The sequence below is a fragment of the Pseudopipra pipra genome, chromosome 11 (genome assembly GCF_036250125.1).
Source record: "Pseudopipra pipra isolate bDixPip1 chromosome 11, bDixPip1.hap1, whole genome shotgun sequence".
Taxonomy (NCBI): domain Eukaryota; kingdom Metazoa; phylum Chordata; class Aves; order Passeriformes; family Pipridae; genus Pseudopipra; species Pseudopipra pipra.
In genome coordinates this window covers 10,746,000-10,767,328 of record NC_087559.1, presented here as the reverse complement: position 1 = coordinate 10,767,328, position 21,329 = coordinate 10,746,000, and the positions used below count along the sequence as shown (strand labels likewise).

The window sequence follows — 21,329 nt, the reverse complement described above, 5'->3', positions numbered from 1 at the left end:
CCTAGAATCTGGATCAACCAGTTGGTCAAGGATCACTGGAGCAGATGCAGAAACATCCAACAAGAAAAGACCAGTGCCACGCTATCAGTCCTGCAGAGAGACTGCATCATCTGCACATCCAGGAAGAGAAAATGGCAAACAGCTATTTCTTTGGGTGTCTTTTTATTACAGTATGAGAGACTCAGGTTTGAGCCTTAGAGTCAACTGGGTTCGACAAATCTCTCTTGCTGGTTTTTCTTGTAAACAGTAACATGAACAGTTCTTGGTTTCATCCCAGGATGGATCAGAAACTGCTAAAATCCTGGAAGTTTGATAGGACACAGACTAGCAATTTCCGCTGTTGTCCTCTTTACAACAACGTCAGCCCTGAAAAAGAGAGTGTCAGCTCGACTCCCAGCACAGAACCAAATTATTTCAAGATATTTTGTATGTAATAAAACAAGGGCAATTGCATTAAACTCACACATATGCTCTTGATACAATCCTTGAGCTTGCTCATATTTCTCCCTGTCAAAGGCAAACACAGAGTTTCCTAAGAACATTTTGCAGTGAATGCAAATAGGATAAAGCATTCCTCAGCCAGACCAACCACTGAAAAAATGGGCAAATCACAGACTCCGGGACCAGAAAAACCTGTAGTTTTAGTAGTGTGAGCCCTCATGATTGGCAATATAAGTCTTACAGTACCTCAAGCAAACAAACTTAGACTCAAGTTTTAGTTGGACAGGACAGCGAGTTTCTAGCTCTCACACTTGCATCAAGAAAAGCTGAAAATAAACAGCTCAGAGACAAAGAAGCATAGAAGAGTATTCCAAACCTTTAAAGGCTAAGATCTCTGGATTTTCCCAGCTACTGGTTTTGGTTTTAGATGTTATTGATACATGGTTGTTGACACTGTGGTAGTTCACCTCACTAACATCTCTCCTATGCCAACCGTGACTCTCAATGCATTGGGCTGCCTCCTCTGGGAACTGAACCCATGGACTGATGGCTTCTTTTTCAATATAGTTGGAAAGACCTTCACCAACAAATACAGTTCCTGTGGTTGCGCTTTATGTGTGACTCCATTTCAAAGAGTCTAATGAACAAATACACAAACTAGGGTGCACACTGGTATTTAAAGGACATATGCAACATGCTATACATGTGTTTTCCATCAGTTTGGATACAGTTACATTTTTGAACAGAGACCAGTTCTTAGCAAGTGTGTTTTATTTCTTCACTCCAAGGTATGTACTATGTCTTTATCCTTCTCTGAGATAACTGCTAACATCTTGGGTACTTTGAGAACTTCTGTAATGCTGCAAGACAGGTCTGTGCCTAAGCACAGCACAAGGTGGAGATGACAAACAGCACAGCAACAGTGTGTGCCACTTCAGTTAACCCTTCTTTGATATTCCTCATACTCTCTTTAATTCAACTTCTCTGTCCTCTTTGTTTCTTCTAATGCAAGAAAAAACCAGCAAGGTATTGTCTTTCCAAACATTCAAGTATCCATATTTAGCTCCTCTTGTGGTATTAATGCCAGAGAATCCAATGTACTCCAGTGAGCTCAGACTGCAGGATATATCCTCGGGAAACTCTGCCAGCCTTTTGATTTGTAAATCCACTGGCATGAGACACCCAAACTAGATCAAATTTTACATTTCTATTTGTGCCACTGGTACAAAGGAAAGACAGATGGGATAGATTCTGGTAGTGGGCACAATGGTGTAAATGCAGCAGCAACTCCCTGGAAGTCAATGGAAGTTATTCCAAATTTATATCCACTTCAGAAGCTGCCTGAGAAGCACTGTTTGTAGGCAATGCTAATTGTTTTATGCTGGCAAGCCTCTCATAACAGTATCTAAATGCCTTCTAGAGCAAATATTACACTAGGTTGTTTGCAAAGAACTGAAAGCATGAACTTTCTTCTAAGTAAGACAGGTAGCTAATAACAACCCTGACCTAGATCTCCTTATCAGCAATTTTTGAAGGAAAAAAATAATATCATGCAACAGGGGAATGTGCTGTACTCTGATCCAGTTGCTTCATAGCAGTCACCCCCAAAGTGTTTTAGCTCAATACAGAAAAGGGAGCACCCAGTCTAATGCACCAAGTGCAGTGTTACACAGCCTGTCTGAAAGCCACTATCCCACTTTACGAGGAGCCCAGCTACTGATCTAAAGAATATGGATAGTGTCTCTCTAGCTCAGGAAAAAGCCTACAGCCATCCTACTGACTGGCTGCTAGGACCACACAAATTAAAAACAAAAAAGCACAAATACTCGAGGTCAGTGTCTTAGCCCCCCCTCTCACTACAGGTTTCCTAACCACATGCACCTACTTGAACAACATCCATCAAGAGGCCAGCAGCTACCATTCCCAAGCCAGCCAGAAGGAATGGCACGAAAATCTGGGAGGCAATGGAGAATGAAGTCTCTGGGAGAAATCCACTGGCTGATCTGGTCAACTTGCAGGTGAAACGTCTCAGTTTCTTGCCGTGGAAGCACAGTTCCAATTGTAACTGAGTGACCACCATGGTCACACACTGTTACCCCATGCTCAGCAGGGAAAATGGAGGGAGATCAGGACATCATACAGATCCTTCTCGTAGCTCTCTCCGAAGTCAGAAGAAATGTTTTTCCTCAAACTACAGCAACGATGCCAAATTGGTTTAGCTTCTTCTTCTCTTAGGAGCACATCCAGAGGATTGCAGCAAGGGTATCCTCCAAAATTGATACAGCTGGGTCGAGCTCAGGTGGCAGCAAACTTGATGGACACAATTTCTCTGATTTATATCCAGGGGGAAATTAAAAAAGAGAAGAGAAGATTGCAGAGACGTCTGAGGATGAATAGAAATGAGCCTACACCCCATTCAGCTCCCACCACTTCGGCAAAAACCAGTAAGACCTGCTCAGGCTACGGCACTGAAAGAGTGACAGGTCATGCAAGAATCCCTCAGCGTGCTCAAACGCACTGGTGTCCTTTCTCCTCGGGTTACATTTCTTGTCAGACCGTGGCTTGCGTTTGATACGACGGTTTAATATGTAAGCCTGCTTGAACCGGCCCCAGTCCCTTCACTCCCACCGTAAGCACCACTGAACTTTTCTCACTGTCCCAAGGCTGAGGAGGTGGGGAGTTAAAAACCCTGATCCATTTTGCGCTTCTTCAAGGTGAAGAAAGGTCAAGGAAAGCACGGGGCCGTGTTTCTCACAGCCGACGATATTACACAGGTCTCATCCCCAGGCAAGTGACACGGCTGAGCCAGCTGGTGAGAGAAGATCTGCACTTCTGGACCCCAGCCCCTCGTGTCCCCTCCGTGGTCTCTGCAGGATATAACAATCGGTCTGTGCCAGCTGTACCTCTGAATGACTGGCTCTCAGGGAAAAAAAAAGTTCAGAGGACCAGCCAATAAGCTTCAAAAGTGAACACCCTTATCTGCTGTCATCACTTCAACTTTCTGCTAGTTTGCAAAGGCGAAGATAAGAGTCATAGCCAGAGCTTATTTAAGGTAGCTCCATAATCTCACTACACCGCAGGCAAGGGAGAGAAAGGACACTCACTGAACTGGTGTCCCTTCCTGTCCTAAAGTGAAACACGCTGCTTCTGCATGCTCCCGGGAAGCTGCTGTCTTTGAGAGAGGGGATCTCATCCCAGAGACTCCATGATAAAGCATCTGACACAGGGTCAAAAACCAGAGCTGCACCATGGCCACATACTGCCAAAAAATTTTATCCTGTTCAGTAAAGGCTTCAGCTCGAAGTCACACATGTAGGGAAAGGAGTCAGGATATTATGTTGGGGATCCTTTCTAATAATTAATTTGGGTAGACTAATTGAATCAGAGGGTAAAAAAATTTTAAAAACACAGTTTAGGATGGATCAACCCTTTCCCAATCAGTCTCTGCAGAGAGACGTAAAGGTTAATGGCTTGTGGACCTTCCTTCAAGGAAACAAAAGACAATTTCTGGGAAACTACCATAGGTTTTCAAGGTCTAATAACGTGCACACCTAGTCCCACACACTGCTGTATCAGTCAACTGGATTGACATCAGGCAGAAACATTAACGTAAAGAAAATATTATTGAGTCTGAATGACTCAAATGCCATTAAAAAACAGAGCAGCAACACAGCCTGTACCGAAGCGTCAGCCCGGCAGGGTTTATAAGTTTATCACGCTTTGGCTCTCCCTGTTTCTAAGCAAGCACCATAAAAAGCCCTCAACCGATGAATCAGTATGCAGAGAAGGTAATTGGTGCAGGTGACCTGCGTGTGTACACTGGGTCATTTTATTATGCATTTAAGGAGCCTCTGATAAAGATCCACACCATATTTGTCAGCAGAGAGATGCCTCATATTTTCCTGGCAAAGAGATATACCATATTTGTCCACAAAGAGATGCATCAGGTTTGGGAAGAAAGAGAGAGTTGCTCAACAGTGGGGAGAAGATTATAACTAGCTGGAGAAAAAAACTCCAAACCAACCATCTTATTTTCATACCACTCATCAAGGCAAAGCCTGGGGAGGTACACTGCTGCCCTTCTCTGCACACAGATACACTGTATCCCCACACTTGCAAACTAGCCAACAAGTAGCATTGCCTTGGAGGAGTCAAAGCAGAAGCAGACTTGGGTGAGTCCTGACCCTGACCTAGGGCCTCCATCCACTGCCACGGTACAAAACACAGAACAGAAAGATGACAAGTGCCAAAGAACACAGTTTCATATGTACCTTATCATCCCTGCAAAGAAGAGACAGGAAGACAAGTGAATGCTTTTACAACATTCCTGTTAGCAACAGGCAGCACTATTCCAACACCTTGGACTCATGGGATGACAACGTTTTGCAGGGACTGCACATCCCATTTGTTTGAGTACTATCACTCCTGACTCTTCTCTTCCCACTTTGGGAAAGGGCAGAGAAGAGAAGTTAAGTGGGGAGACTGAGAGCAGGCAGATGCAGAGCCCCACAGCATCCACTGTTGTTTCACAGAAACAACAGCAGCAGCCAGGGCAAAGGCCAGGACTGGCTCAGGAAGGAAGGGCAGTTTCCAGCAGCAGCAAGTCCATGATGAGACACGCTCAAGTAGCCCACGATCATGCACAAACAACCTCTGTGCTAGTTGCCAAAGGCCTGTGCTTTCTATGAGATGTGGCACGGGTTGATTTCCCAGACTCTAAGCACTAACATGACAGCTCTTTGTGAGCTCTTTATTTCAAAAACAGAAAGCAGACTTTTGCAGTTTCAGAGGAGAGTGAGGTTTGCCTCGCATTCTGTTTGTATTAGTGGCCCAGTTCTTCCTAGAAAAAAAAACACAAAAACAAAAACAAAAAAACAACTCCCAGGGAAGAAACATTGAAGGAAAAGCACTCCTTCAACGTCATAAACCCACCTGCAACTTATTTCACACTTTAATAACTCACAGCAGGAAGCAACATACATTTAATGTCAGAGATCCGTAAGGCTGGGCAGGTCTAAACAGTCTAAAAAATAAAATCGGAAGTGGCTGCTCAACCCTCAAGAGTCTCAGAATAATGTCAAAGGAGACACAAAGTAGTTTGTCACTGGGTTCTGGCTTTGCCTTGGCATTTTGTGATCTGATGAGACATTCTGCGGGGTATTGAGTACATGCTTAGGTCAGTTAAGGATACTGTGTCGCTCTTAAGCCTTTACAGCTCTTCCAGCTTAGGGAGATCAACCCTGGGTTAATAACAAAGTAACACAGCTCCAGATTTGTGAAAGGTGTCAATGCAAGCACAGTAGTTTCAGTGTCACTGTATCAGATAGGTCAGAATAGTCTGACCTCACAGCTAGGTAGTCAAATAACAAGGGTTAACAACAAGGCATGCAGTAGTGAGAGTCACCCAGAGTGCAAAGGCACAGCAATTTATAATCCGGAAATTAACTGCATCTTTAAACTGTCTAAAATCAGGTGCTCACCACTATCTTAAAGCTCTGTACTGCTGCACCATAGGAGGGAAGGTCTCATCCTGACCATCACAGAATCAGAACCTGAACTGGAAGAACCTCAAGTCATCTGTATGAGGCCTCAGTCAAGGATGTGGTGCACAGGCTGGGCTGGGCTGGTCGTATGAAGTGTTAACTTCATACAGCTGGGCTGGCTGATGCCTTGCACAATGAAGCAGCAGATGCAGGACTATCCAGAGCCACATCCGTGAGTGATACTGCTCTATCTACTGCAGGAAAGCACTGTGTCACCACAGCCCTTGGGGCTGCAGGTCACCCACCCTCTTTCAAGGACCAAGGTGAGATCTTGGCACAGGGCTGCACATTCCTACATAGATACCTCATGCTCTTTGTGTACAATTTAGCATCATATTGTCTTTTTTCTCCAGGGGAGAAAAGGGGCCAAAAAAGCCCCACATGCTGTCTCCTGTGAGCCACACAGAACTACTTAGTAGTTGACTGAAGGACATGGTGGCATGTGAAACTGCTGCAAATTCTCCCTTACTGTGTCGTTCACGGAGCAAATCCTCTGCCTCTGAAGAAAAGTCCCCCACCTATCCCATATCAGGTATGTCAGATGAGTTTCTTTCCCTTACCTGAACATAATCCAAAACCATCCCTGCCAAGACCATGCCAAGCCCAGCCAGGAGGTATGGCAGGAGCACTTGCAGGCAAATTGAGATGGCTGACTCTTCCTGTGACTTTGCCATGGCCACTTTCTCCTCAGCCAACAGCTTCTGCTGTGCATGCAGAGAGACATCCTCTGCCTCCTGGCTGCCAAGTCGGCTCTCTCTGTGTTTACCCTTGCTCCTTCCTTTGTGCCTGGATCGCTCTCCATTCTTAGTCCTGCCCTCTTTCCTCCTCTGCCGAACTTCCTCACCTTTCATGGTGGTTTCCTTGAATCACAGTTTTTCTGAAAAACAAAGTGAGAAACAATGAGATAACAAAAAGAGGTATCCGGCAAGTGAGAGACAGGAAATCCTTTGGTATTTTGTGTACTGAAGGCAAATAACCACCTACTCCCCAAACCCAAAACCCGCTGCTGGCCCAAATACTAGTACTTTCAACTTTGTATAGCATCCAACCAATCTCCCTTTCTGTAATAGCATCTCATCCCAGGCCTGTGTTCACCCTGGAGTGCTTGCTGTGCATCATGGCTCTTACCCTGAGAACAAGTACAAGAATTCAGAAGGCGCTGCACATGGCCTGAACCCTTGGGAGTTCCTGAACCATTGGGAGTCACAAGAACTTATGAACCCAGAAGAATTCAACCCTTTTCAGGGTCTGACCCCTAGCCAAGAAATGGGAGCAGTTGACATCCTTATATTGTAGCATCCTACAGTCACACAAAGGACTGGCATCCAGGTATGTACTATGCATAGTACCTAGCATAGTACAGCTAGATGTCCACCACTCCTCAGTAACAAAGTAATTCTTTGATATTCTCTCTAATCTGGATACTTCTCCTACCTTTTGTGCCTTAGTTGACATGCATACACCACATGACTCATCTGTCTATAGAGAAGCTGCAGTGACCCCACACTATCTTATAAGAAAAAAATAAACAGGAAAAATTGTTACCATTAGCCCTATTCCTGCCATCACATCTCATTTCTTGATAAAATTGCCATTCATACTGCCTGTCCCACTGCTGGCCCAGGCACCGCCCTGAATCTTTCCCCATCACCTGCTGCCAGATGTTCCCTGATGCTCTCATTGCCAGGATGGGCCCCCAGCGCTCTGAGCCCCTGCGCTACCCCAGGTAGGGACCAATCCTCTTCTTGCCCAACATCTGGCGAGCAGAGGAAACTGCCAGGAGGCCCCAACCACGGCTGGGGAGGGGGAGGGCGGAGGGATGGACACGACAAAAGTCCTCCTTGGCGGGAGGAGGAAACGCGGCCCCCGCTCCCCCGCGGCGCTTACCGGCTCGGTGCCCTGCCCGTGCCCTGCCCGCGGCGGGGCCGTGCCCGCAGGCCCGCGGGCGCAGCCGGGACGATGCGAGCGCGGGAGGCGCCCGCCACATCTGGGCGCGGCGGACGCGGCTCGGCGCCCGCCCTGCGCGGCGGCCGCGGGTTCGAGCCCGGCCCCCGCCCGCGGAGGCGGCGCGGTGCCGTGAGTGGCAGCCGCCGGTCCTGCCCCGGCGCCGTGCCCGCACCGCGGCTGCCGCAAGCCCCGCGACGCGCTCATCCCCCTGTCCGTACCAGGGCGGACAGCCCGAGGCGGGGATGGAGGATTCCCAGCTGGGACGGGTCCCGCTCAGGGAAACAGCCCCCTGGAAGGCAGCGCTCGGGATGCCCCGAACACCCCCCACTCCCCACCCCTCCGGGCCTCCTGCCTCCCCCAGAGCCCGTGGTGGATGGTAGGGAAAGGGTGACAGCTGTCAGCGTGGGCAGCGCAAACAGGAGGCTGCAATTACGAGCTGCGGAAAGACGTTTCCTCTGTTTGGGTTGGGTTTGGTTTTTCTTTTTTTTTTTTCCCCTCCTTATTTTGGCATTTGCAAGAGCTCGTGTTGCAAGCTTCCTGTGCAAAAGCCTGCTTCCACCAAAACTCCTGTTGATTTGGTTTAGTTTTTCTCCCCCTTCCATTTTGAACCAGCGTGTTAGAAATGTAATTGCAGCATCTGTCACATTTAAGCACATAAATCTCATTAAGCACTGAAGTAACCATACTCATGCAAGTCTCCTGAATCATGCAGCTCAAATTTCCAGAACAATTGAGGATATTAAATCATACCTCAGCACCAGAGCAAACTTATATCCTGCTGGAGTCTCTCAGATGTCATGCTACGTTAAAGGGCTCTTACAGATAAAACAGTGCCTCAGAGCAGGGCACACCAAAAGGGGTTGAAGGTTTTTGTAAGTGGCAGTAATGAAACCCTGCAGCTGCTGCGTGTTGAGGGTGCACGTTGGCTGTTGAACGTCACTCTGTAATGGCAAGGCTCAAATTTCAGCTCACTTGGTGTAATTTTATGTCTTCAATTTGCAACTGATGCTTCACTGAGAGTGGTCAGAAGACGGCGTCTTAGTGTGAGAAATAAGAGGGGAAGGAACGCAGTTTAAAAAAGTAACAACGTTGCCAGGACAGTTTTAGACCTGTTATTCTCCTATCACTTTACCACTGAGCTTTAAAGAAAAATATCTACAGAGCAAGCAGAAAGTCTCCTGGGGAACTTGATTGACAAGGGCATTTTGGTAATGGTTTCAGCTCAGTAATGTAACCATTCTACCAGGGATCTCCTACCTAAGTCTAACCAGGAGCTACAACAAGAGCTCCCAGCTCCCTGTCAGGCCTCTTTTTGTGTGCAGAAGACCTGTTTGGCTTGTGTACCATGACCTCATGTACCAGGCAGAAATCCCTGGTGCATCCCCAGTGGGTATATATTTGAGTAGGCTGCCTTTCAGCAGTGGCACAAAGCTGCACTTTCTCGGAAGTGCAGCAGCAGTGTTTAGATAGATCCTGGCTTTGACGTAAGGGAATTGTGGCCGGACCTTGATTGCAAACAGAGCTCCCGTGACTCTTTAGATATGATAGCTCAGCTGCTCCCTGCAGCCTGGGAAGTGCCTGTTGGCACAAAGCTGACCAACTTCATGATAAAATGTTTTATCTCCCCACGGATTTACAACTCACGTGTGCTGCTTTTCTCTGCTCTCCCACAGACATGCAGGCAGCACCAGCAGGTACAAGGGCATTTGAGGATTCACTATACTCATTTCTCTTTCTATCCACAGTGCTTTGGAAGAATGCTTCTTCCAGCAGGAAAAAGAGAATAAGTTTGGTATTCTCTTTCTCTCCTCCACATTGCTTCACTACGGGACTTTCTTTCAGTTAAGAAGAGTGAAATTGTACAGCTTTTTCAAGTATTGTGTCTGAAGACATCAGTTTTTTTTCTTCCCAGTTTTCTGTTATAAAATGACACTTCTCAGGTGACTAGGGACTACTAGAGACATTTCTTAAATGTAAAGCTTGATTTATGATTTCAGTTAGCCCCGGTGACAGACTTTGTTAGGCTGTTGGGCCATGCAAGCTCTCATGTCACCGCTGGGGCTGTATTAAGGCTGCTGGAGGCTGCTCCATGGCTCATTGGGCTGCAGTTCCATCATGGGACATGACTCTGGATACCCAGTGGCTGCAGTTCAGGGATGCATAAAGAAATATCCAGTCTCTAACCTTTCTCCTCTGTGAGACAGTGTTAGCTAGTGTGGCTTAAAAGAATTACTTGGAGATCTGTGCACAGACAGAAACAGGCAGTGCAAAACTGATATATGATCAATATTTTTTGCCTTGTAAATCTGGAGTTTTAGAGACAGAAAACAATGCACAAACTTCCTGGAGCCCCGGAGTTGAGTAAGGCAGAGAAGGAGACATCTCTCCTTCTCTTTACTTTTTTCTCTATGTGTAATATTTGAAGGAAAGTGTCTGCTAACCTTCAGGCCCAATAATGGGAAGTCCAGATGTTTTGTGTGCACCACTGGTACTAAGAGAAATTAAAAGTCCCATCTCCTACCTACTTTCTTTCATCACCTCCCCTTATCACAGGCACCACCACTCAGTTACCATTGCCCTTGAGACAGTTGTTAAGCCAGGTTACAATCACAGACTTTCCCTCAGGTTTCACGTATGGAAATAACCCAGCAGAGAAGAGCAAAAGCAGTGTGAAGACCTGGTGTTTGTAGCAGGACATTTCTTTGTTGATTTGCAGCACAACACTTCTTTGTCAAACTATTCTTTAGAGGAATAAAGCTAGCCTAAATCACCATGCTTCCCCAGCACTCTGATGAGAACTATTTGAACAGGTTCTCCCACACTCTAGACATCCAAGGATAAGATATTTTTATTGCTTGAGGCCTTTCTACTCTCCATCTGCCATTAGATGGCAGCAACTGAATGTGGAATGAGAGCACACAGCTCTGCAAGTCCTATTTATCCCGTGGCTTGTGCAGGGATTTCAAGCTTTTCACTTCTAGGTCAATGGTTCAAATCTGGCCCAGGTCAGGAGGGGCCAGAGGTCTTTATAATCCAACAGCTGCTCAGTGTCCTGTGTGAGAGCAGTTTTGCACGTTTCCGTTTCTGGTCTTGTAGACGAGTGCCCATCTCACCACTGGCACTAACTGGCATCCCCACCCCTGCTTGACACACCAACAAAGAGGCAGAAGATGCTCCAAAAAGACTGAATTCTCCTCCATGAACTCCAGATGATTCGACAAAGGGGAGCACTCATCTCTCTGCGCAAGCCTGCCCTTGGTAATGATGCCAGAAGAATGTGCTGGCCCCATTCCTCCTTTAAGCGAATAACTGCCCAAAATTATCTCATTCCAGACAGGAGGGCGACAGTTGGGGTCTTTCAGCAGATAAAATTAATTTGTTATTAATTTGAGATATGATATTCAGATAGACTAGTGATGGCGCAATGAAATCCTGTCAAACATGTTGTAACACCTATGTTATTTACAGCCTCTATAACTGCAGGGACAAACTCCATCCAGAACTGCCTTAGAAGGTGACCTAATTTGGAAAAGAAAACAGATAACAGAATTTTCTCACATTAGAAGATACCTCACTGTGACTCCTTCCCTTACAAATTTAAATCCCTATGAAGGACTGGAGCAACAGATACTCTCCAGAGAAACTCATGAGATAAGAAATGAGCCTAGCAAGCATGTGACTGTGATACAGTTCAAGCCTGTGTGTGTATCACTCAGATTTTTCTATTAAGATTTGAGCAGTGTGTCACTATGTAAATCCCTTTGGGCAGCTGGGCACCCCTCCAGCACACAGATTTCCCTTGCTGCTAATGAATCAGCCTCTTTTGCTAACTTACCTCCAAAGCTCATTTACTTGGAAACCAAGGGAGCTTAGGGAGCAGGGTTCTCTCCGTGCATAACAATGACCTATTTTAGATACTTCTCTTCACCAGGCCGTGGAGAAGGGGCAGCAAGAGAGAGTGCTTCCATCCAAAAGGCATTTCCTGGAATCAGTCCTAAACAATGCCAGGCCATTTCCATTTTGAGAGCTGACATTTCATGGTGCCAGTGCCACCACACAACAGAAAATGCCAGTGCGAGCCAGGGATGGAATCCAGCTGCCTCATTCCAAGGACACACACCCAGGCCCTCTGCATACACGGTTATTATTCTCCCAAGCCTCCTTCACATGGAAACTGGTAACAGAATGGGAATACTTCAGAACAGTCCCAGAGCAGGATGGCAGATGAGACCAAGGGCATGCTTCCCACCTCTGGGTGTGTTTACATCACTGAACTTTCTAGGTATCGTGAGCAATATAGTAAGGAAAACACAGACATGCATTAGGGAATCTGTCCTTCCTCACCAAGCTCTGCTAACAGGCTGCTAAAGTGCTCCCATGCTGAATTAACAGCACAGCTCTACATGACTGCAGAAAGATGCATCTGATATCCCAACAGGGAATGCCTGAAAACAGGAAATGTTTCATTTGCCTCTGAGATGTGGGCTACTGCCTGAGCTTGGGAAGAAGCAAAACACTTTGTGGCTTTCCCACAGTTAGTGTGCTGAAGAAAAATGGTAAGAAAAAACACATTATAATGTACTCATTTTGTATTATATTTAACCCAAGCCTCACCAACCTGAATACACAGCTCAGATCCCAGACTGGAACTCTGTGGTTTCAGCCCATCTGTGGTTGATACCTCGCAAGACCAGAAAGAACCATTGTCCCCTGTGACTCAAAGGACACAGCATGTCTTTAGATTAGTTCCTGGTTTGACTGCAGCATTTCTGTTAGAAAAGTACCCAACCTGCAAAAAAACAGCCAGTGATGGGGGAGAATTGACCACAAGGGTTAACAGCTCATCCAGTATGCACTTCTCTCTCAGCTCCTAAATGCAGTTGCATCTTTATGACTACATAAGCTCATTTCCAAACTGCCCTTTCCTTTCTTGTGGTTCTCCTTGAGTCTCTCACCCTTAGGTAAGCAGATCAGCTTCCACTCACTCATGTGGCTCCCCTCAAAACTTACCCAATTAACTAACAAATTTCTAAACAGTGTCCTACAGAATGGGGCCCAATATTAGGCAGTAGTGCTGAATACAGATAGAACTGAAACCACCTGCACCAGCAGCAGATTTTGTCAATCCAGTGACCATTTTAGCCCTTCTAGACCTCTAAAGATGGGCACATTGGCCCGTGGATTTTTCTAACTAAAATGTTGGGTATTTGCCTGTATAACAGGAGACTGTCAGTATATTACAGTGTCACTGTCAGCCAAGCAATAGATCACTGCTTGTAACCTGTCAGCTTAACCGGATTCATTTGAAGGGACCTGTTTTTCTTAAATAAATGTTCACTGCTGCTAATTACCCAGTTATTTTCATTCATGAGTCAGCTCTAAATTCTTCCATTATTTTGACTAATAGCACTGTCACAAAGAGTGACACATAGCACAGCCTTTTTTCTTGTTCTCCGGGAACATACCTGTCCTTTGCTGCCCTTGCAGGGTCCATTTCTCACCACCACCGACAGCTCAGGCTACTGAGTAAGAGGGAGAGAAAAAAAATAAATCAGTGTTTTCATAGAATCGCAGAATGGTTTGAGTTGGAAGGGACTGTAAAGATGATCTATTTCCAATGCCTTTGCCACGGGCAGAGGCTTTTCTAGCCACCAAAAAGTAGTTACACTGTGTGCTTCATCTTCCAAATTTACTAATGGCAATACCAAATATGGTCTGTTCAGCTAATGTGATTTTTATTATTAAAAAGGGAGTCATCTTCCTGACCCCTGAAAATTCAGTAAGATGTCATGATGAATAATTATTCTTAGTCATCACAGCACGCTTAATTTAGTATAACTGCACCTTTGCTAAGAAACAAGAGGATGTATTTATGCTAAGCACTAAAATTAGTTCCATGTAGCAAACACCAAAATGTGAGGTAAAAGCTGAACTCAGTCATCCTCGGGTTCCCAGTTTGTAGTCATCACTTCAAAATAACTCGTAGAACCATTTAAGAATATGATACACTTGCAGAGTCTTGATACAGGACACAGCCTTATGACTGGCAACTCTCTGATTTTTAAGGTGCTCTGAGTGTGATGAAGAAGGCAGGAGGAAACCTTTCTGCTGGGATGTAGCAGCTCCAAAAGTAGGCAACATGAGCATCGTTTCTTCCATTCAGTTCTGCCTGGAAGTGATATCTTCAAGTAAGGCAGTGATCCTTTTACTGAATTTTCTTTATAACTGGGAAAATAAACCATCTTTCAAAGCTACTCAGTTTTGCAGAACGTTGGGCATCATTGAATGTATTTGGAGCTGTCATTGCCCCTAAGGAAGACAAACAAAGCTCTCATCCAGCAAACCTTCTCTACAGATAAACGCCTCTTGCTCAAGAGGAACTAAATATAGATGCTTATCCTTAGGGTACAGTTGTGCTGAAATGAATTTTATAGAGTGACTTACAAATTATCATTTTGAAAATTTTTTCCGGTTTGTTAGGATATTTCCTCAGGAAACTGTTTCATTCTTACCTTATGCTGATCTGTATTATGAATCATTGCACTTGATTTCTTGGCTGTTTGCTGCTGCAAATAGCAGCAAACATTCCTGCCTGAACTCTTTTCAGAAAAGCTGAATCTTTCTGGAGAAAGGATCTGGGAAGTCCAAGCAATGTTTTTTTGACAAAACACCCAGAGGTGACTCAGAGATCACCATAAGAAATGGCCTCAAGCTTGGCCCAAGCTTACAAGTCTTAGCAGAAAACTCAGGGCTTAAAGAGGACTATGAAGTCTGAGCATGGACACATCCCTTACCAAAACCAGGCTCCCACACACCAAGCAAAGCGTCCAGTTTCTTTTCCCCATCTCCTCCACAGGCAGGAGAAAGGGACGTTGCTCATCCTTAGCCTCTGCAGCCCTGTTCAGAGCACCTCACCTACAGGTAGAGAGAAATGAGGGGAAAACTTGTGTCCCTGCTCTGCAGCTTTGCAGCTGCCTGTCACTCAGCTCCACAACAGGGGCTGATCAGGCTCACTGGGGCCATGCCAGGCTCTTCTGACAAAAAAAAAAAAAAAAAAAAAAAAGGAAAAGGTATTTGTTTATAACTGGCTTGTGAGATGGAAAAATGGTTTCTAGAAACAGAAAGTGTTCCTAGCAGATTAACTCTGGTAGTATTAGGTTTGGGGACTTGCTGGGTTCTATTTGAGTATCAGCTAGTACACCTACCGTATTTCCAGGCCTAGTCCTCCACAGAGCTAGAGTCCAATAGCACAATTGTTTACTGTTTAGACAGGGGATAATTTATTCTCAACCTGTCAGAAGACTCAGACTTAGAATTGTATAGTCAAGAGGAAAAGAAGACAGTAACTCTCAAGGTTTTGCTGAGTCTTATTTTATATTTGAAAAAGAAAATCAGTATTTGAACACATTCTTGGTGCTTTGTGCTGCAGCCATCGGTACCACACGAACCTCTGTTCTGTGACGCTATAGCAAGATCACTTCTGCCTTTTGAGGACAAATTGAAGGGCATGATCACATCTAAACAGCAAGTTTAGAAACACTGCATCAGATCTTTTGGGGGATACGCACCCCAAAGTAAGTTTGTCCAAGTATTTCCCAGGGGTGGAAATTCACCAGCTACACCCAGCGAGGCGATGCAGTGGCTGTGATGTCCAACAGCTGGATGCAGGCAGACACTTCTCTCACAGCTGCTTTGAGAGCTGCTCTGCCAACTCAACATGGTGCCTCTGGAATCAGTCTTCTGCCACCATTGCACAAAGGCAAAGGACACCGTGAGAGAAGGACTGTCAAGCATGTGTGCAAACTGAAGGAACAGATTTCCTTACACACATGATCTCCTTGCTTCAGCCTGGGTAAACTACATTCTTCAAATTTGCCTCACCATCGCTTCTTCAAAGGTATGCAGTGCCTGATCTCTCTACCCTGCTGTGAGCTGCTTTGCCAGGCTGTGAAAAAAGGACTGCTGTAACATTCAGTTCCAGACATGAGCACATTCCTGAGCAGGGGACACTATTTCTGTGTATTTCCTTCTACCCCAACCAGCTTGTTTTGAACCTGACTTTCTATTTGTGAAATACTTTGGGGATACTTGGCTAAAAAAATATACACAGATCTGCCTTTCCAACTTGGGTTGCATTCCTCTTGTGGTATATTTAAGGAAACTGAAATACAAGGAGCTTTATCTAATGAACACAAAACTATGGGCATATCAGCAGTAGACTCAAAGTAGAAAAAAATTTTCCCTGTTTAAACTCTATAACCTTTAAACCTCTTTATCACCTTTTATTATTCCCTGATCTCTTCTTCTCCTGTGCCTTCTTCCTAATAACAAAGAGCCTCTTTCCAGGCTCAGACCCTAACCTGGAGGGTTCATGTACGCTGCCATGCAGGAGATCTTGTTCTGTCACGGCAAGCCCAGATACTCTGTCAAAGCAGCTTAGAAAATCTGATTACTAGAGTATATATGTAACATTACAACACCAGAGGCAAATATAATTCTAGGAAATCTTGTTTTTTCCATTTAGCTTGCAGCCTAGACAAAGGGAAGAGACAGCATGTCCTTGCTTGCATGCCACCACTGATTCTGTGCAGGGAAACTCTCAGTTCCTGAGTGCAAGAAGTGCTTTGTCAGTGAGGGGCCTGTCCATCAGGATACAACCCATGTGCCGCCTCTAAGTCTCATTCCAGCATGCTGAGAGTAGCCATCACATGCCTTGGCTTTTCGAGAATCTGTACCCTCAACATTACCCACTCTTCTATATGCCTCTGGCCATAGGGAGAACTATTGCTTCCCTTTATCAGCAGTGTTAATACCAGATGCAGAGCCTTTCTGGTTCAGAAAAAAAAGAAGTCATAGCACATAATATATGCTAAGTGGCTCCTTAATCTGTTTACCAAAAGCTCTGATATGACTCTGAAGGATATTGGCACTGCTGCTGACTTCAGAGGCAGCACAGTCCAGCTGTTGAAAAGCAAGTTTGGAGGGGACAAAGCAAAGCTTACACTTACACATGCTGCTAGTCTGAGCAGCATTTTAGTCTCTTGTGCCTCAGGCTTCTCATTTATGCGACCAGGATAATTACAGTTAACAACTGAGCATAATCTGTGGTAAAGCTTCCTTAAACACTTGAATGAAAAAAGCTGCAGATGCATTTATGGATTTTTATTCCATTAGTAGTTCAACTTCTGCCACAAATAGGATGCAAACCAGCTTTGATATCTTAAGATGAGATCTATTTATGTATCTGTGTGCTAAGCAAAAAGACAGAGTCCTTGAAATGACAGACAAACAGGTTTCTCTGTTTGGAGAGCCTCCCTAGCAAGGCTGCTGAGCACCATGTGCTTAATGTGCCACAAGAGACACTGGTGAATGAATTCTGCCCTGCCTTGCCCTGCCTGGAAACTCTGAGCTGGCACCAAAATGGTTTGGAGTAATGGGAGCCGTAATAAATATGTGGGCCCTGAGCTTTCCATATTTGTGACAGTCTGTTGGTACATTACATCTTGTGATGTGCTCTGTAATAATAAGCCTGAACGGACGGTGACATTAAGACCAGGGGGGAAATGTTTTGCAGTGTTCAGTCTGAGGTGAAGGTAATAATTTAATGAGCTTCTGAAGAATTTGCACCCTCCCAGAAAACTCTGGCTGTGAGTGAGCTTTAAAACAACTTCCATCCCCTCTATAACACCAAGGGACTATCACTCTAACTGAACAAATACCAGGTCACGGGTGTCAGAGAGCATCTTGTGCAGGTGAAAAAAAGATCTTGCTGAAGCTCTCCTTACTTTTCAAATCAATATATAATTAAATATATTTCGTTAACTTGATCTGGAAGAGCCCTTCAAAAGTCCTTTGCTGTTTTTCCAAGCAAACTGGCTTAAAAAATGTAAATGCTCCAACCTTACTTCCACAAACAGAGCACCTCCTAACACATCTCTGAACACTGTAGACAGTCACTGTTAAAATCTAGCTATATACTAGTAAACTCCTTTCTCATCTCTTGCCCACTTAAACATCCTCTGGGAATTTTTGGTTTATTTTGTTGTTCATTAATACACTAGTTTAATTGCCTACATTGAAATGCTAACTAGCATCCAGAAAGACATGGAAAATTGGACTTCAGCTTAGGAAGAGCTTTCAGACTACAGAGATAATGAAGCATTAGGCCAGCATGCCTCCAGTAATGGAGATCTTTACAGGAATAAACGTCTACACACAGGTAGCTACAGTAGAGGAGGGATGAGATGGCTTTCAGAGGTCCCTTCCCACTCCACAATTTAACTAACTATGATAAACATCGACTAGCTGCTTTCAAAAAATCATCCAATATCAGCAACTGGAGGTACATCCTTGGGTATTTTATGAATTGCAGTTAAACTGCATTTCTCACCCTCAGACACTCTATCGAGTTACTCTGGTTTACTGAGCTACTGCACATCAGCTGAGCTACATAAATCTCTGCTTTTCACAGATGAGAGGGGAAAATGTGAGCTGTGAGCACTGTTAACCCAGCAGAACCTGAGTAGTGTCTAAAGCCCCTGACTGCATATGTCAAAATTGAAACAGGCTGGATTAAACCTACTAAATATTAGGAAGGTTAGAGACTCAGGGAGCAATTCATTGAATCCATCTTAAACACCTCTCTTCAGATGGGACCCAGTAAAAGTGCTCATCGTTCTCTGCTGACTACTGAAGGAATCTGCTTTAAACACCAAATTTCAAGGTGCAGTAACAGACAATATGAATCTTGGAAGAAATCTTCAGAAGTAAACAAAGCCTAGCAATACTTCCCACCTCTCTGCTTGGACATGGATGTGCTGGTCTTGGTTAAACAAGGACAATGAGGAATGTTTTTATCTCAGACTTCAGTGACCAAAATATTCAAGTGGCTTCTGAGTTCATCAGGGTTCATGCCTGAGGACAGGGTTGGATTTCTTCTCATCTGGTTAACAAGTCTTGTGGCATAACTACTTATCTCAGCCCGGCAGCTATGCAGGGAGGTTTGCATTCACAGGAATACGTTCTTTCACACTGGGAGAGCTGAGGGAGACCTGCCCAGCATTTACCCACGTTACAATCTTAATCCTCAAAGTTCACACAGTTAAGTGCCTCAACTCACTGTGTCTTTTGCACATGCCAATAAATTCTGTGCAAGGACATAGTGAAATCTGAGTGTTAAGCATTCATTTCCTGAAGATCCTTTCAGAGGAAGCAAAAAGCTAAGCTCTCTGTGAGATATACTGATGTGGCTTGGTAGAGTTTGTCAGAGTAAAATATAGATCACTCAGTCTTCCTTGTCACAAGCTGTTTTGCTAGTCAGCATCTGCCCAACATCCTGCCCTGTTCCAGGCAGGAGAAGGTTCTCTGTCTACCTCTATTTACTGGTAGCCCATCCTCTCCACAAGTAGTACAGAAACTTTCTTAACATGTTCATTTTTCAGTGTGTTACTTCTCCTTTACCTATGCCCAAAGAAACTGGTTCTCAAGCTCAACATTCACCAGAATTCACCTTTGGAGATGGAATACAGAGCTGGGAAGAGGTAGATTACTGTGGTTTGGTGATGCAGAGAGCAAGCTGGATGTCAGAGCCCAGCGCTGAGGTCACAGCGAGCATCGCCACACAGCAAGCACACAACGTGCCTGTGGGCAGCAGCTGCTCCACAGCTGGTGCAGGGCTGGCTCTTGCTCCCAGTGCTCCCAAGCACAGCCACTCAGAGTGTTTTGGCAGTGTGTGTCTGACAAACACTAAGCTTGGCCACAGTGCAAGTGCAAAAGGAACAGGGGTGACTGAAAGAAGCAGGTCCTTTTTTCCTTCCACCTCTAACATCTGGGTACCGACATGAAGAATAAAATCATCACCTTAATACAAGACTCTTCCTCAGAAAGAGACACCTAACTTGTCCCTAGGAAGGACAACACTGCCAGATTAGGCTGTCTACAAACAGCAATAAATGATGCTGGTTCTGGCCAAGGTCCTCAAAGTAACACATTCCCATAAAGGACTTCCACACTCATCTGATCTCATTCATTTCCCAAAAGAGTGAAAGTCTGCTGTTTAAGGGACACTAATGGCTAAAGGGATAAAGGTCCTTCAGAGAATAAAATTCATTACAGGTTTCCAGAAATGATGGACTAAAAGCCTAAACCACTTGTAGTGAGAACATCTCAAAGGGGATGTGTACCCCACAGGGGTAGAAGATGGGGCACAAGACCCTAATATTTTCCCCAATGCCTGAGAAAAAGACACTTAAGACAACAATTTTAATTAGCTGCTTCTACATAGGTCCTTAGGATAGGGTACAAACTAAGGAACACTTTCTTCTCCTGTCCCAGTTTAAAGTAAGATCAAGTTCTAAACACAATCCTATCTTGAACTTCTCAAGTCAGCACTCCTGTTTCCAATTTAGCCACCGCCAAAAACCCCAGTGATTCAAGTGAAGCCAGAGACTGATCCCAAGAAGGTCACACCTGGGGTTTTATGCCATGACAAAGATTTGCTAAACTTGGAACCTGGTTGTGGATCAGCTTTCTAACACCACCTATGTTTGGGGTGGCTGGAGCTGAAGTTTCAGTGCTGGCCCTTCTCCGTGGAACTGAAAGCCTGAATTATGATAACGTCAATAAATATTCAGCCCCTCATCTTCAAAGGGTTGGGTAATGGTTCAGTCAGTGGCTAACTAATCAATGGCATAATACGAATCATGCCATCAATCATTCATGCAATATCTTTGCAAGCTACGTATGAAGATAGACAATGGGGTCGATAGGTACAATTAGATTTATTTTGCTCTAAAGACTTCGTTATTGCTAAATTACCCGAACCACAATAACAGTGGTAATAAAAACTTTCATCAATATGACCTAAAGGCAAGGTGGAGGGGAGGTGTGAATGGATACTCCTAAAGTGATCACTTTTTACTTTGTGGCTTTCTGAGCAATTCTGTGTCCCTTTTTACCCTCCTGCTAAGGGATTTGGCTGGAAACATCCTCATCAGCTGTACTGCCTTCTTGATTGTTGGAGACATTTCCTTGGTGACCAGAAAGTGGCATAGAGGGGTAATTGAACATGAACCCTTTAAAGTGCTGGCACGCTCCCAGTAAATGAGTGATCAGCCACACTTCCGAGCAGCCTGAGAGGAAGGAGCATTTTGCAAAGCAACCAGCCTGGGAACAGAGGCACTGTGGGAGCTTATGCTCAGGTTTTTTTAAGTCTGAAGCTTTTTGTCCAGAGGATCAAACTAGGTGCATACAGAAACACAGAATGAGTGTATCAGAATGCAAGAGGTGCCTGGAGAAGATGCTTGCTTTCCTTCTTGGCTCAGGAAGGGGAAGTTTTCTCAACACGCACCAGTAGTCTTGCTACATGCTAGAGAGCTTTGGCTTTCACACTCATCAGTG

At 44.9% G+C, this 21,329-nt stretch overlaps 1 protein-coding gene across 5 annotated transcripts in view; it reads right to left on the bottom strand.

Moving 5' to 3' along the window:
• The window catches only part of SLC41A3 (solute carrier family 41 member 3), a 30,119-nt gene extending 21,269 nt beyond the window's left edge, over positions 1-8,850 (bottom strand). For 2 of the 5 annotated variants that reach the window (XM_064667488.1, XM_064667489.1), the window contains exons 1-2: positions 8,682-8,850; positions 6,545-6,861 (exon numbers count right to left, since the gene is read on the bottom strand). In XM_064667488.1, the coding sequence (XP_064523558.1) occupies positions 6,545-6,835 (291 nt within the window). In that variant the 5' untranslated portion in view covers positions 6,836-6,861; positions 8,682-8,850. Of the gene's footprint in view, positions 1-2,326; positions 3,167-6,544; positions 6,862-7,871; positions 8,026-8,681 lie in introns of those variants that run through there. The other 3 variants (XM_064667490.1, XM_064667491.1, XM_064667492.1) reach the window with 3 other exon arrangements.
• Between the last annotated feature and the right edge of the window lie 12,479 nt (positions 8,851-21,329).